This window comes from Rhinolophus hipposideros (assembly GCF_964194185.1).
Source record: "Rhinolophus hipposideros genome assembly, chromosome: 13".
NCBI lineage: Eukaryota > Metazoa > Chordata > Mammalia > Chiroptera > Rhinolophidae > Rhinolophus > Rhinolophus hipposideros.
This window is the reverse complement of record NC_138059.1, coordinates 68,965,765-68,978,755: the sequence shown is the minus strand read 5'-3', so window position 1 is coordinate 68,978,755 and position 12,991 is coordinate 68,965,765. Positions and strand designations below refer to the sequence as shown.

At 37.3% G+C, this 12,991-nt stretch overlaps 1 protein-coding gene across 4 annotated transcripts in view; it reads right to left on the bottom strand.

Annotated features, from left to right (window-relative positions):
* The window catches only part of ZFHX4 (zinc finger homeobox 4), a 177,809-nt gene that overhangs the window by 30,575 nt on the left and 134,243 nt on the right, over positions 1–12,991 (bottom strand). For all 4 annotated transcript variants that reach the window (XM_081070325.1, XM_081070328.1, XM_081070327.1 and 1 more), the window contains exon 5: positions 1,852–1,920. In XM_081070325.1, coding sequence (XP_080926451.1) covers positions 1,852–1,920 — 69 coding nt within the window. The remainder of the gene's footprint in view (positions 1–1,851; positions 1,921–12,991) is intronic.

The following is a 12,991-nucleotide window of genomic DNA, read 5'->3' as shown; positions in this document are numbered from 1 at the left end:
CAAATGGCGAATAGACATATGAAAAAATGCTCAACATCACTAATCATCAGAGAAATGCAAATAAAAACCACAATGAGATACCACCTCACCCCAGTCGGAATGGCTATCATCAACAAGACAAATAGGAACAAGTGTTGGAGAGGCTGTGGAGAAAAAGGAACCCTCATACACTGTTGGTGGGAATGCAGACTGGTGCAGCCGCTATGGAAGGCAGTGTGGAGGTTCCTCAAAAAATTACGAATAGAATTACCATATGACCCAGCAATCCCTCTCCTGGGTATCTACCCACAAAATCTGAAAACATTTATCCATAAAGACACGTGTGCTCCAATGTTCATTGCAGCTTTGTTTACGGTGGCTAAGACATGGAAACAACCAAAATGTCCTTCGATAGATGAATGGATAAAGAAGTGGTATATATACACAATGGAATACTATTCGGCGGTAAGAAAAGATGATATAGAAACATTTGTGACAACATGGATGGATCTTGAAAGTATAATACTAAACGAAATAAGTCATACAGAAAAAGCAGAGAACCCTATGATTTCACTGATATGTGGTATATAAACCAAAAACAACAAAAGAATAAGACAAACAAATGAGAAACAAAAACTCATAGACACAGACAATAGTTTAGTGGTTACCAGACGGTAAGGGGGTACGGGGGTGGAAGATGAGGGTAAAGGGGATCAAATATATGGTGATGGAAGGAGAACTGACTCTGGGTGGTAAACACACAATGGGATTTATAAATGATGTAATACAGAATTGTACACCTGAAATCTATGTAATTTTACTAACAAATGTCACCCCAATAAATTAAAAAGTAAAATTAAAAAAAGAAAGATTGAGGTGAAGATGCAGGTTTTGATGTCTTTGTTTACAAAACAATAAAGAAATGTATTCACAGGGAATGGTCTTTAATAAGAGACATAGTCTGGCATTTTTTTGGTCATAGTCTTGATTTTTTCCCTATTATTTCCAATCTGGTCATTTATGAAATCTTTTGAGGTGGGCGAAGAGAACTGGATTTTTCCTATTTTATCTTAAATATGCCATCTAGTTTTCTGGGGAAATATAACATCTAAAATTAAAAAGTATTCATGAGACATGCATAGGTGAAAGTAAACTTAACTTTGAATAATTTCTTAAGGGGAAATCCTGACTTTATATTGGAGGAATGTTTTCACTTTCAAAACTTTATTTTTTTTTTAAGTATTTCAATACCCCATTATGAATGTGAAAGACTTTTTTATAATCATTTCTTGTTCTATATAGCACATTATTATTCCAATTGTATAAATCTGGAAACTGGGATCATGTTTATATAGCAGAAATAAATGAGGTGTGTGTAGCAACATGGGTGAATTTCCTCTTAAATTATCTGAATTTAATGCAGTTAACAAGGCACGGCTGCCATTTTTAACACACACATATACACACAAAGCACCCAGACTAGTAAATGTGTTGACACAGCTATACAAAATCCAATCAACCCATTAATTACCAACCATAACTCCGCACACCAGGTTGTTTGACTTGTGTAAGAATAATATCCAGCGTATTGACTTATACTTTGCATAAAAACTGACCACTTTGGTGAAACTTCATCGTGTATAAATGCAGATGTGAGAAATTATCAAGCAGAAGCTACTTGTTCTTTAAGACCTTACATATATATCCAAATATATGGACAATTTTAAGTTTGCTTTGAACTTACTTGTATAAGGGATCTGATCAGATCTAATTAGAGCAGTTCCAGAGTTCCATTTGTTGCATAAACTATGAGAGTCACAACTGTAACTCATTGAGGACCAACTCGGTTTTGAGGACAAATAGACCAATTACCTGAGGCTGCTCTCAACTGCTGTTCCGTAAGGTCATCGTCACAGGTCCTAGCTCCCAATGAGGCAGTTTCTGCAAAGGACATCAGAATGAAAGAAATTAGCATACCTCGTCCAGCTCTGTAATCAGAACCAACACCACAGGAACCCCAAATTTGGCTTTCAATGAGACAAGTATCAGGGGGAGCTCAGGGCAGTCTTTCTAGCACACCTGACATCCCACTGAACAGTGGCTAGCAGAATGAGTCCAGACAGTGGTGAGCTGAGATCTAATTCTCGACGATGAGCAGCACACAACAAATAAAACAATACAGATAAAATATGGAAGCAAGCAAGGCTCATTCTGTTTTTTACCTCTTAGATATCTGGCCAAGCCTACATTACAGGATTATGTATTATAATGACATTACATAAATTATGAGCATACTTTTACTTCTCTGTCAAGGAAGCAAAAAAAAGAAGAAAAGCAACCAACTAAATATATGGTAGCTGATGTGAGAAGACAAAGCCATAAATTAGCACTTAAAGAAACCTGAAGACTATGTCCAAGTCATTAATCAACCCATATCTTGTTTCTGATCTTTTATTTGAGCTCCAGAGCATGGCACCAACGATGTTTGAGTTTCCTAAACTGAACCTCAGACACAAATAAATATTTTCATCCAACTCCATTCTTTCTTTGTGTTTCCTGTTGTAGAGAAAGCCAGAAAAAAAACAACCAGACCTCAGAAATCACCTTCAACTCCTCATTCTTCCTCCACACTGAGTGACCACATGCTCTGGATTCCATTTGGCAATGTCTCTTGTTATTTGTGTTTCTCTGTTCCTCCAGCAGCCTCTTTTTTTCCTGACAATTTAAAGAGCCTCCACCGCAATCTCCCTGCCTCGAATTCCTTGCTTTCTAATTGAACCTCTCATAAAATCTCAAGAGCTCTCTTTCAACAATACAGAATTGTTTGAATACAAATCATGGCTCTACCACTTTCTAGGTATGGGACCATATGTATATCACTTAGCCTCTTTAAGGCTCACTTCTTTCATTTGTAAAATGCAGATAAAATTGTATAAATAATCAATAATTAAGAGAAAGTAATATAAATAAAGGAACAATGTGATAGGGTCTTCAAAGTGAGAAAAGGCCAGATCTTACTGAGAGATCAAAAAAAGTTGTTACACAATTCTTCCACTACCAAAGAGATTGAAGTTCATCTAGTATTTCTAGGCAACAGCATCTCGGGTTGATTCTGAAGTCTTTAATTAAACAAATAATTAACCTTGAAAATAGAAGTGCACGCTAAGGCACTCTTATTGCATTTACTAATTGTTTTTCCTGCTATGTACAAAATCTTTGGCCTTTGGTGATAATCTAAAAATAACGCAATCATAATAAACAGCGCCCTTCCCCCAACAACAAGAAACATGTTTTCTTGTAAATATATTTTACATTTGTCTTGAAAGGAAGAATTTGTCCTTAGTCCTCACTTATAAATCCAGGAATTAAATCTGAATAGATTGCAGTGTTGATGTCCACCCAATATGTCACTCAAGAAGACCACCTTCTTCCTTGGGGAAACCTCTCATGTCTGTCAACCTTGATCAATGTTATTCCTTTTACCTTTTGAATATCTTTTTGTCCCTCTCCTGTTAAGCTCTTATTCTTCCCTCGAAACCCAATGCAAATGTCCCCTCCTCTGTGCTCCCGTCACAAGTAGTGGATACATATGTTTCAGCACATATGCTATATTGAGATAACTTCTTATACGGTCCATGTATATTTTCCCCAATTTCGTGTGAGTTCCTCAAGAACTTTCATCTTCACAGATTCTCAGCTCAGGACAGAGTGAAGCAGGTCAAAGTCACCCAGGACACTTTTTTCAATATATTTAATCTACACCCTACATCCTAAAACAGATGAATCTCAAGATGAGAATTTTATCAAAGCTTCCCAGAGCTTCAGAACTTTAAACTCAAATCTCTTTCAATTACACCCAAACAGACCAATTCACTAATTCCTGTTACATTTAAATATATATATGTTTGCATGTGAAAATCACTTCCCATTTTTTCTAGCAAAAAATAAACACTCAAACAAATCTTTCCATTGCACGCACAAGCACGAGTGCGCGCGCGCACACACAACTTCAGTGTATTAAATAGATTAGTTCCAGTAGATATCAGTAGTACCCAACAGCATTTGACCCAATGACTGCAGCTCTTTAAAGATTCATGGAAATAAAAATAAAAGGACAGCTCATTAACTTTATGTCTGTCAGGTACTGTGATAGCTATTTATATAAAAAACAGTCCAGCATTCCTCACAACAAAGTCATGAGGTAATTATTAACCGTTATTTTACAAATCAGGAGACTGGGCTCAGAGAGGTAAGGTAACTCAGTCTGCCCTATGTCTCCAAATTTGAAACTGATGGAGCCTGGAAGGAAGCCCAGGTTGGCCTGGTATAAAAGTCTGAAATTTGGGGTGTGTCGTTGGAATAACACAGTATTTAGGAGCCCGTAAAGCTCTTCCTATCTTTGTGAAGGCCAGAAACCAGGTGGGGGTCGGGGGAGAAGAAAGAGACTGTTCACTAGTCCTGTGAACATTCTGATATTTCATAGAAGATTTACATTCATCAAATGTAAAATGTAACCAAATAATAGTTTGGTGAACCATGGAAATCATTTTATTTGAGAGTGATTTCAGGAAATGTACAAAATGTCAAAACCAGAAACTGTCACTTAACCTCACGAATTAGGTCACGTGGCACTTGGCGTCAGCTCCAATGAGTGACTCCTGCAAACAGTTTCATAAATGAATGTCGTCCAGGGCGACACAGAGTCTTTTCAGATCTTCACCAGTGTTGCTCCCTTTGTACAAATGATATAAATATTTTAATAAAGGAGCCTTTTAGCTTATCAGATGAACTGATTAATCTACACTTCTCTGCCTGTATAAAACGAATTGTGTAAAACCTAGTAGTGGATACAAAGCATCTTTCAATATTTCACTTTCATAATTGCTCTGTAATAACAAATCTGACTCTTATTAACACGATCTGTCTCTTTCGCTGGTGATTTAATTAGATTACTAATTTGTGTTCTCTGGCGCCTGACCTTTCTTATTTAATACTATTAAAAATAATACCACTGACAATTTATCCAGTATTCTACTCTAGTCTGTCAATTTGGTGATGATCATACATTTGAAAATAGTACCAAATTATTTTGATTAACACAATGTGGGCGTAATGGGTCGCATTTTTCTGTGGAATAGCATCTTGATCATCACAAACACCACCGTCAACAATAAATGTTTCACAGAGTATTTGCTCTATGCCAGGTACTGACAGACACCTTTTATATGTGTTAGTACATCCCTAACAAGTGGTGGGGCTATGATTTCAACCCACGCAGTTTTATTTCAGGGATTTTTCTCTTAACCACGATGATGACTCAGCCATATTTTTAAAATTCTCAAAGTAGCTTTCTTCTTAATTCTGCAGTTATTCCTCGTGTTCATTTTTCTCATTTGGCCTGAAGTCTGCTCACCATTTATCCCTTTAGTCCAGGGGTGTCCAAACTTTTTTCAACGTTTTTTACCAAGGGCCATATGCGGTAAAATACACAAAACAGCCGGGCCACTCTCTCGAGGTGAAGTACGTATTGCCTCACCTGGTTTATTTAAGTAAACGAAATGTATTTTTGGAATTTGCCGGGGGCCAATTGGACTGCAGCCGTTGGCCCGTGGCCGCAGTTGGCCCATGGCCGCAGTTTGGACACCCCTGCTTTAGTCTAATCCAGATGCTCACATCTCCCAGGGCAATGCTTAAAACGTAAATTTGTAGGGTTCCTATTCCCTTTAATTTATGGAAATGAAAGCACTCACAGCTCTCTCATTTCCTTGCAGTTCCATATCCACCCATAAGCTCACCCATCATATCACTCCTTTTCACCCTTCCCTTCCCTTATATGAATACTATTTATCCTGGTAAGTCAAATGATAACTTAAAGGCATTTAATCTTAGTTTAAAAATCATCAAGTTCTCATCTGGCCAATCTTTTTTTTTTTCCCCCTGCTAATTGGAATAATACTTTTTAAAAAACCATCATCAATACAAATCTAGTGGTCATGGAAAGATCTGAAATTTTCTGTTTTTAAAACAGTCTAGATACATAACCAGAGAATTCTAAATTTCAGATTGTTTGTTGTGATTTGGGAATAAATCTAATCTAATCTGCACTTGATGATTGCAACAGCCATGTGTTTTTTATATTCTTATCAGCAAAATTTGGGAAGCATGTGACAAAAGTTCAGTAGAAACTGGAATTTTGAAAATAATGGGTAAATGTTTAAGCTGCCAAGTATTGTAGTAAGAGAGTGTTTGCCTACAAAACTTCCACATCTCAGCCCTCACACTGATTTGTTAATGCATTAAACAATAAAGTGTATCACTATTTTTAGCAAAATGTTTAGGACATAAAATAAAACACATATAGCCAAACAGAATAAATATTAAGCCAACTAGCCTACAATGATAAAGAGAAAGAAAAACATTTTCTGTAGTCCCAGGTAACATTCTGAGTCCCACCTGACTTTCACCCATTTAAAAAACAAACAAACATGACCCCAATTCTTATTTTTTAATAGGAGAATAAGACTAAATCCTAAAAGAGAGTCCAAAGTTTCAACGACCCTCTGGCTCCTCCTCAAGTCCCTCTTGAAGCCCCTCCCACCACTAGCACAGCTTTGTGACTCATTGCAAAAAGATGTGTTACAGACTCTGTGAATACAAAAGAGAAGATATTTGCAGCTCTCTCAATTTCAAAATAATAAAGTGAACATTTGTTGGAAACCTGTTAGGTGCTAAGCATGTAACATATATTTTCTTACTCAATCCTGGCCGTAAATCTGTAACAGGAAAACCACTGCTTTCACGGAAGAGATGAGATATCAAAGGTCAGACACTTACAGTAATTTTTTCCAAAGGCACAGAGCAGCCTGGGTAGGATTTGGACTGAGTCTGTCCATCTCCAAGGCTCTGAGCAGGGCTGCCTCCAGGACTTGTGGGCCAGAAAGTCTACAAACTTTGAATTTCCTACCTTCTTCCAAAAACGGCTCAAACTCCTTCAAAGCAAACTCATGCTAATAAGATCAATATTTAGAAGAACACATCAGATTCAACATTTATTACTATCTTGGTAGTTTACATTTTAATAAAGAGCTCTGAACTCTGGCTTTTGCACTGCAAACGCAAAGCCTGTTTTCAGATGAAGCAAGTTTGCAATTAAAAGCGGTTTCAAGTGGTCTTCTCCATCCTTTTCCTACGTGGATACAATGAGTGTGCATCTAAAAAGCTGAGCGACTCAGCATGCTACCAAACCCTTCAGAGTAACCAAGCAACCTCATCTTTGTTGACCTGCAGTGCTTTCTCTTAAATTATTCCTTCTAGGCACTAATAGGCTGAAGGACATTAGATGCTCCAATGTCAATTATCAAAATGGGACTGGATTGGTAATTTTTTTTTTCCTGGAAAAGTAAAGCTCCTTTGCCCTGCCCTGTCTGGTTTTACCCAGAAGTTACTTTTGTATAGTAAGGGAACAGTATCAGGTGGGTCCTCTAAGGAGAGGAATGTCTGATCACTTCTTTCTGCTTCTTGAATCATCTATGACTTCAGTATAATGGCACCTCAAAAGAATTTCATAAGCTCCTGATAGCAATTAGTTTCAATAAATTACTGATACATCTTCTTAAGGTCTCATATTTTAAAGTGCTCTTACCGAAATAGTTTTTTTCTTAAATTTACTAACTCCTAATCCATTTCTCCATATAAGATTCTGTTTTTATTTCTGGGAGTTTTGAAATTGAAAGATCGAACATCTATTGTCATAAGGTAGAGATAACATCATGTTCAACACCTATCAACCAGTTGTCCCATTATTGAGACTGAAGTCTTTATAGGATTTGCCACAATCTCTCTCTATTGTCTAAAACAACTTTCGCCCCTTAGCATGTTGTGTTTGCTTTGTTAGTTTTCTCGTCCACATAGGAAGCATCTCTGGTCCACACACAGCTTCCTTCCCGACCCAATAAAAGCCTTTGTTCCTGTGGAACACCAGCTGTTCATCTCAACCCCTTGCTTACTATCGCAGAGCTTGTTTTTAATCCATGAAATCTTCTACTCCACAGTTACCAACTTTTGTGAATAGCTTCATTTGAGGTCAAATGCCTTTTGGAGTTATTTTTTAAATAGAAAATAAATGTTTATCCAATAGTGTTTCTTTATCACTATTCCTTTAACTCTTTCAAAGACTCCTTACAAGGGTATAATTTACCCACAGGGAAGTTGCATTTCTTTGTCTCTGTCATGTTATTTGGTTCTTGGAAGCCTCTATATCTTCTCTTACACTTTCACTTCAAAGAGCTCTGCAGTGATAGGTGCCACCCTCTAAGACTGCATTGTTTTTAAATTATTACAAGTACAGTGTTGGATCAGGTTCACAACTTCTTTTTTAAATGTGTTCTGTGATCTGTAATGATTACCATAATTCCCACCATTTTATTTCAATCACATTCAGTGAGTTCCTTGGGCGTACACCTTTGGAACCATTATCCATAAAACTATCGTTCACTCTTGTGTGGAGAACCAGAGCAGCAACAGATCCTGTGTCGAACTAATAATACTTTTTAAAAATTATTTGAGATTCATTCTCTTTGCTTGAAATTTTGAACAAGCAAAGGCAAAAGGTGAGTCATTAGTGACATAAACATTGCCCACTTTGGCTTTAGCTACCTGGCCCTTAGAGAGCCTGTGTTGTTCCAAAAACTATTTCATTAGGAGAATATTGACTACTCCTATGTATATGCCTGTGCTGCAGGCAGAAACCATGCACTTAAGAGCCAAATACACTTGGGCTCAAATCCCAGCTCCAACCACTTTCTAGCTATTTGATGGAGCAAATTACTTAGCCTCCCTGAAATACAGGCTCCTGTATGTGGAAATGGAAACAAAAATACCCAGATTTCAGGGTGCAGTAAGGAGAAAAATTAATGAATATAAAGTGTCTCGCCCAGAATAAGTAGAAGTTGTACTCATGCATGATTCTTCAGTGGTCTTGGTGTATCCTGCTGAATACAAGTTATTCAAAGAAAAAACTACATCACATTAGTCTTTTTAGATAGATTTATATGTATTGTACTCCCTATCCGTTAGTTAAGTTAGCATTTTAAGCCTTCAAAATATCACTATTATTTATATAGATATTTTGGAAATAGTAAATGTTAATGAGACTAAACATTGGTTTCCTAAGCAATTTAGTTTTGTGTGTTTTTTTTCTGTTGTTGTTTTTGTTTTTATTAGCCTTAAGCAAATTTTACATAGTCTGTGATAAGAGTGGTATATGTACCAAGTTCTAAAGACTGTTTAGTTCACAATAAAAGCTATAGAGAAGAAGACGGGCTCTGAAGGACTGGTACACAAGTCAACTCTAGATTTTCTCTTGTATGAGAGGGATCCTCTCTTCACCCACTCCAAATCCCCACCCTCAGCCATCTCTTATGAGAAAATCATAAAAAGTCAGGTGTGATCTCAAAATGTATGGGACCACAAATGTATGGGACCGTCTCTAAAACACTAAACAATCTCCTTTTATACACAAACATTGAATTTGAGTCATTTTCTAGAGAATTCCTCGCGTTGCAGTCACCTAAAACATATGACCTATTGAACACATCATCAAAGCACAAAGTAGGTGTGTTTTTTTCCCTCCAAAGCAATTCACAATGAACCAAAGACAATATTTTTAACTTGGGTTCACAAAGGCAACTTAAATGGGAAATGTATGAAATAAGAATGAAAACTCTGGCTTTAATCTGTGTAAATGTACACAAATCTGTTAACATCTTAGAGCCAGTCTTCTTGTCTGCAAAGTGGAGAGAAAATGATCTCGTCTGTTTCCCACACCAAGTCATTATAAGGATGCAATGTAAATTGGTGTTATCACCACCTCCAGGTACCATGCACAACAAGAACATACTTGTTCTACAATTTCTAAATATTTAGTGTTTTAAGTATTGGCCTGAGATGCATCTTGAGATTATCATGTTCAGTGAAATAAGTAAGACAGAGAAAGAGAGAATCATATGATTTCACTGACATGTGGGATATGAAACTGAAAGCAACAAATGAATAAGACAAACAAACAAACAAAAACTCATAGACACAGACAACAGATTAGTGGTTACCAGAGGGTAAGGGGAATGGAGGGAGTTAGAAAAGGGTAAAGGGAGCCAAATATATGGTGATGGAAGGAGAACTGACTCTGGGTGGTGAACACACAATGTGATATATAGATGATGTATTACAGAATTGTATACTTAAAACCTATATAATTTTATTAACTAATGTCACCCCAGTACATTTAATAAAAAGAAGAAAAAATATGCTGACATGAAATGCACCATTACTACTTATAATAAACTATTCTATACAGTTATATAAGTATGGGAAATTATTGCTTCCCATGTGCAGGCTTATTTATTTTGTGAATTATATATGGCCATAAAAGAAAATCCTCAGATGACTAGATAGATTCTTTTTATCAACACTATAATTGTTGAAATAAATTTACCATTAACCTAAGACGCAGAAAAATTTTCCTAAATTATATGTAAATAATCCTTGGACTTTCACTGTTTGGACTTTTCTACATTTCACCACTTTAGGAAAGGTCAAATTTATATAGTCATATACCCCAAATTACACTTATGAGACTTGACCTAGGCAATGATGGATACGAACATAAGTGAAATAAATCTGGTGACGGAAAGTTAGTGAAAGTATGCATAGACTCAGAAAAGGAAGATTAGAAAGGTTAGGTTGGAGCCAAGAGTGAAAAATGTACTATTGGAAACTGCTATGAATTTTCAAGACAATACTTGCATGCCCATGAAATGTTTATTTAATAAATCATTCATTAATGAGCAAACAGATTGATGAGATTTGGCACATTGCTTTCCTTGGATTGTATTAGCAGCAGAAAAAAAAAATGATTTCTGAGACATAGCCAATTTTTTCTCTTCTTTGCCTGAATGCAAGTATTGGCAAAGGATCCCTCGATTCTGGCAAAGTGAGAGTTTTAAGCAGGGGATATCATGATCATATTTACATCGGGGAGGATGGAATAGAGGAGGAGAAGTTTTGTCGTGAAAAAAAAAAAGAAGGAAAGAAAAAAGAAAGAAAGAAAAGAAAAGAACACTGGAACATTTATTGTACTTCGTTCTACTATTGTCTAGGAGAAATCATGGCTAAAGCAAGAATAGTGATTCCATTGGAGAGAAAAGGAATGCTAAAACGTCCAAGATTGGGGTGAGAGAAAAGATGATGAGCTCAATTTTGGACATGTATTAGAGCACAGCTGTTCAATAAACATTTAAATTTATGGAACTAGATCTTGGAAGAAAGGTCCAAATTGAAAATATTTGGAAGCAGTAATCACTAATACTTATGAGTAAATGACATTTCTCTGAAAGTATAGAAGATGAGGGCTGAGGATCGAACTCTAGGGAAGGAAAATAAAGAAGCAAGTGGCATTGAAGATTACTGAAAGAGGATAAAAGATAATGAGAGAGAAGAAAGGTAGATGCAGGACCCTGAAGGGATTGGTAAAACAGTGGCCAAAGGGATAAAAAAAATTCTCTAGTAGTTTAAGGCACAAGTGTAAAATTACACTTGAGAAATCAAGTGGGTATAACATTATGGGAGGGGAGATATTGTAAGAGAAGATGGTGGCTTGGACCACAGAAGCAGTAGAGGAAATAGTTTGTATTTCAAAAAAGGAGTAGATAGGATTTGTCGATGGCTTGATGAGGAAAGTGAGGGAACAAGAAGAATAAAAAATGATCCCAAAGGGTTTTGTCCAAGGAATTAGAAGAATAGAGATGTCGCTTACTAAAATTAGGAAAAATGCAGGTGGAACAAGTTGGGAGGGAGGAGAAGATTTGGAATCAGTAGTTTGGAACATGTTTAGTTTGGCATGCAAAATTTATATATACAAGTAAAGGTGTCAACTTGGCAAGTATGAGGATGGGGCAGAGAGGATGAGAGAAAGAGAGAGGGAAAGAGGGAGCGAGAGGAAGGAAGGAAAGAAAGAGGAAGGGAGGAGGGACAGAGGCAGGGAGGGCAGGAGGGCGGGAGGGGCCAACATACAGATAGCAGTTTAAGTCCCTGAGGTGAGATTGAATAAGATCACGTATGAGAGAAGGATGGTCCATGATGGGACCTGGGGTATACTCCTACATGGGGGAATACCAAAACAAAAGAAACTGTGAGTACTCCATTCCCGCAAGGAGAAGTATTTTATCATTGACATTGTCTGGAATGGCCAGTACATGGTAAACATAAGAATTAAGCAAGCTAAGTATTAGTTTTATTACTGTTTTTAAGTTCCTTGTAGGTAATGCTTCCTATTTATTAACTGCACTGGAATGGAACACTCCCTCTGTTCTCTCCCCAAATACCAAGGAACCAGTGAAGAAGGCTGAGCAAGAACAGTCGGTGAAATAGGAGATCAAGAGACAATGGGGTGTGGAAAGCCTGGTGAAAGAGATATTTCAAAAAGATGGGAGAGGTCAACTTGTTAACAGTTGCTGGTTGGTCTAGTCAGAGAAGGGCTAGGAATTGACCATTCAATTTGCCAAAGAACAGGTCATCAGAGTTCTTGACCAGAGCTTATTTTGCGGAGTGATGAGGACAAACAACCTCTGAATGTGGGTGTAAGAGAGAAGAAAGAAAAGGGCAGAGGGGGTGGCAAGTATAGACGGTTCTCTGGAGAGTTTGCTGTAAAAAGGACCAGAGGAATGGGACAGTCTGTGGAGGTAGACGCAGCATCATGGGAGGGTTTTATAAGTGGGGTGACGTAGACAATGTTGGTATGATAATGGGAATGTGCTAGTAGTGAAGGAAAAATGAAGGATGCAGAAGAGAGTGAGGTAGTGATTGGTGTCAGAGGGTAGACTTGGGCGTGGGTTTTGGAAGAGTAGTGGGGGTAGGGATGGGGATGGGAGTCAAGTTTTCACAGTCTTGGTGGATCTCATGGAAGGTGGAGACTATCAGGATCATGACGCAAATGGGAGAAGAGAGTTGGGGCAGT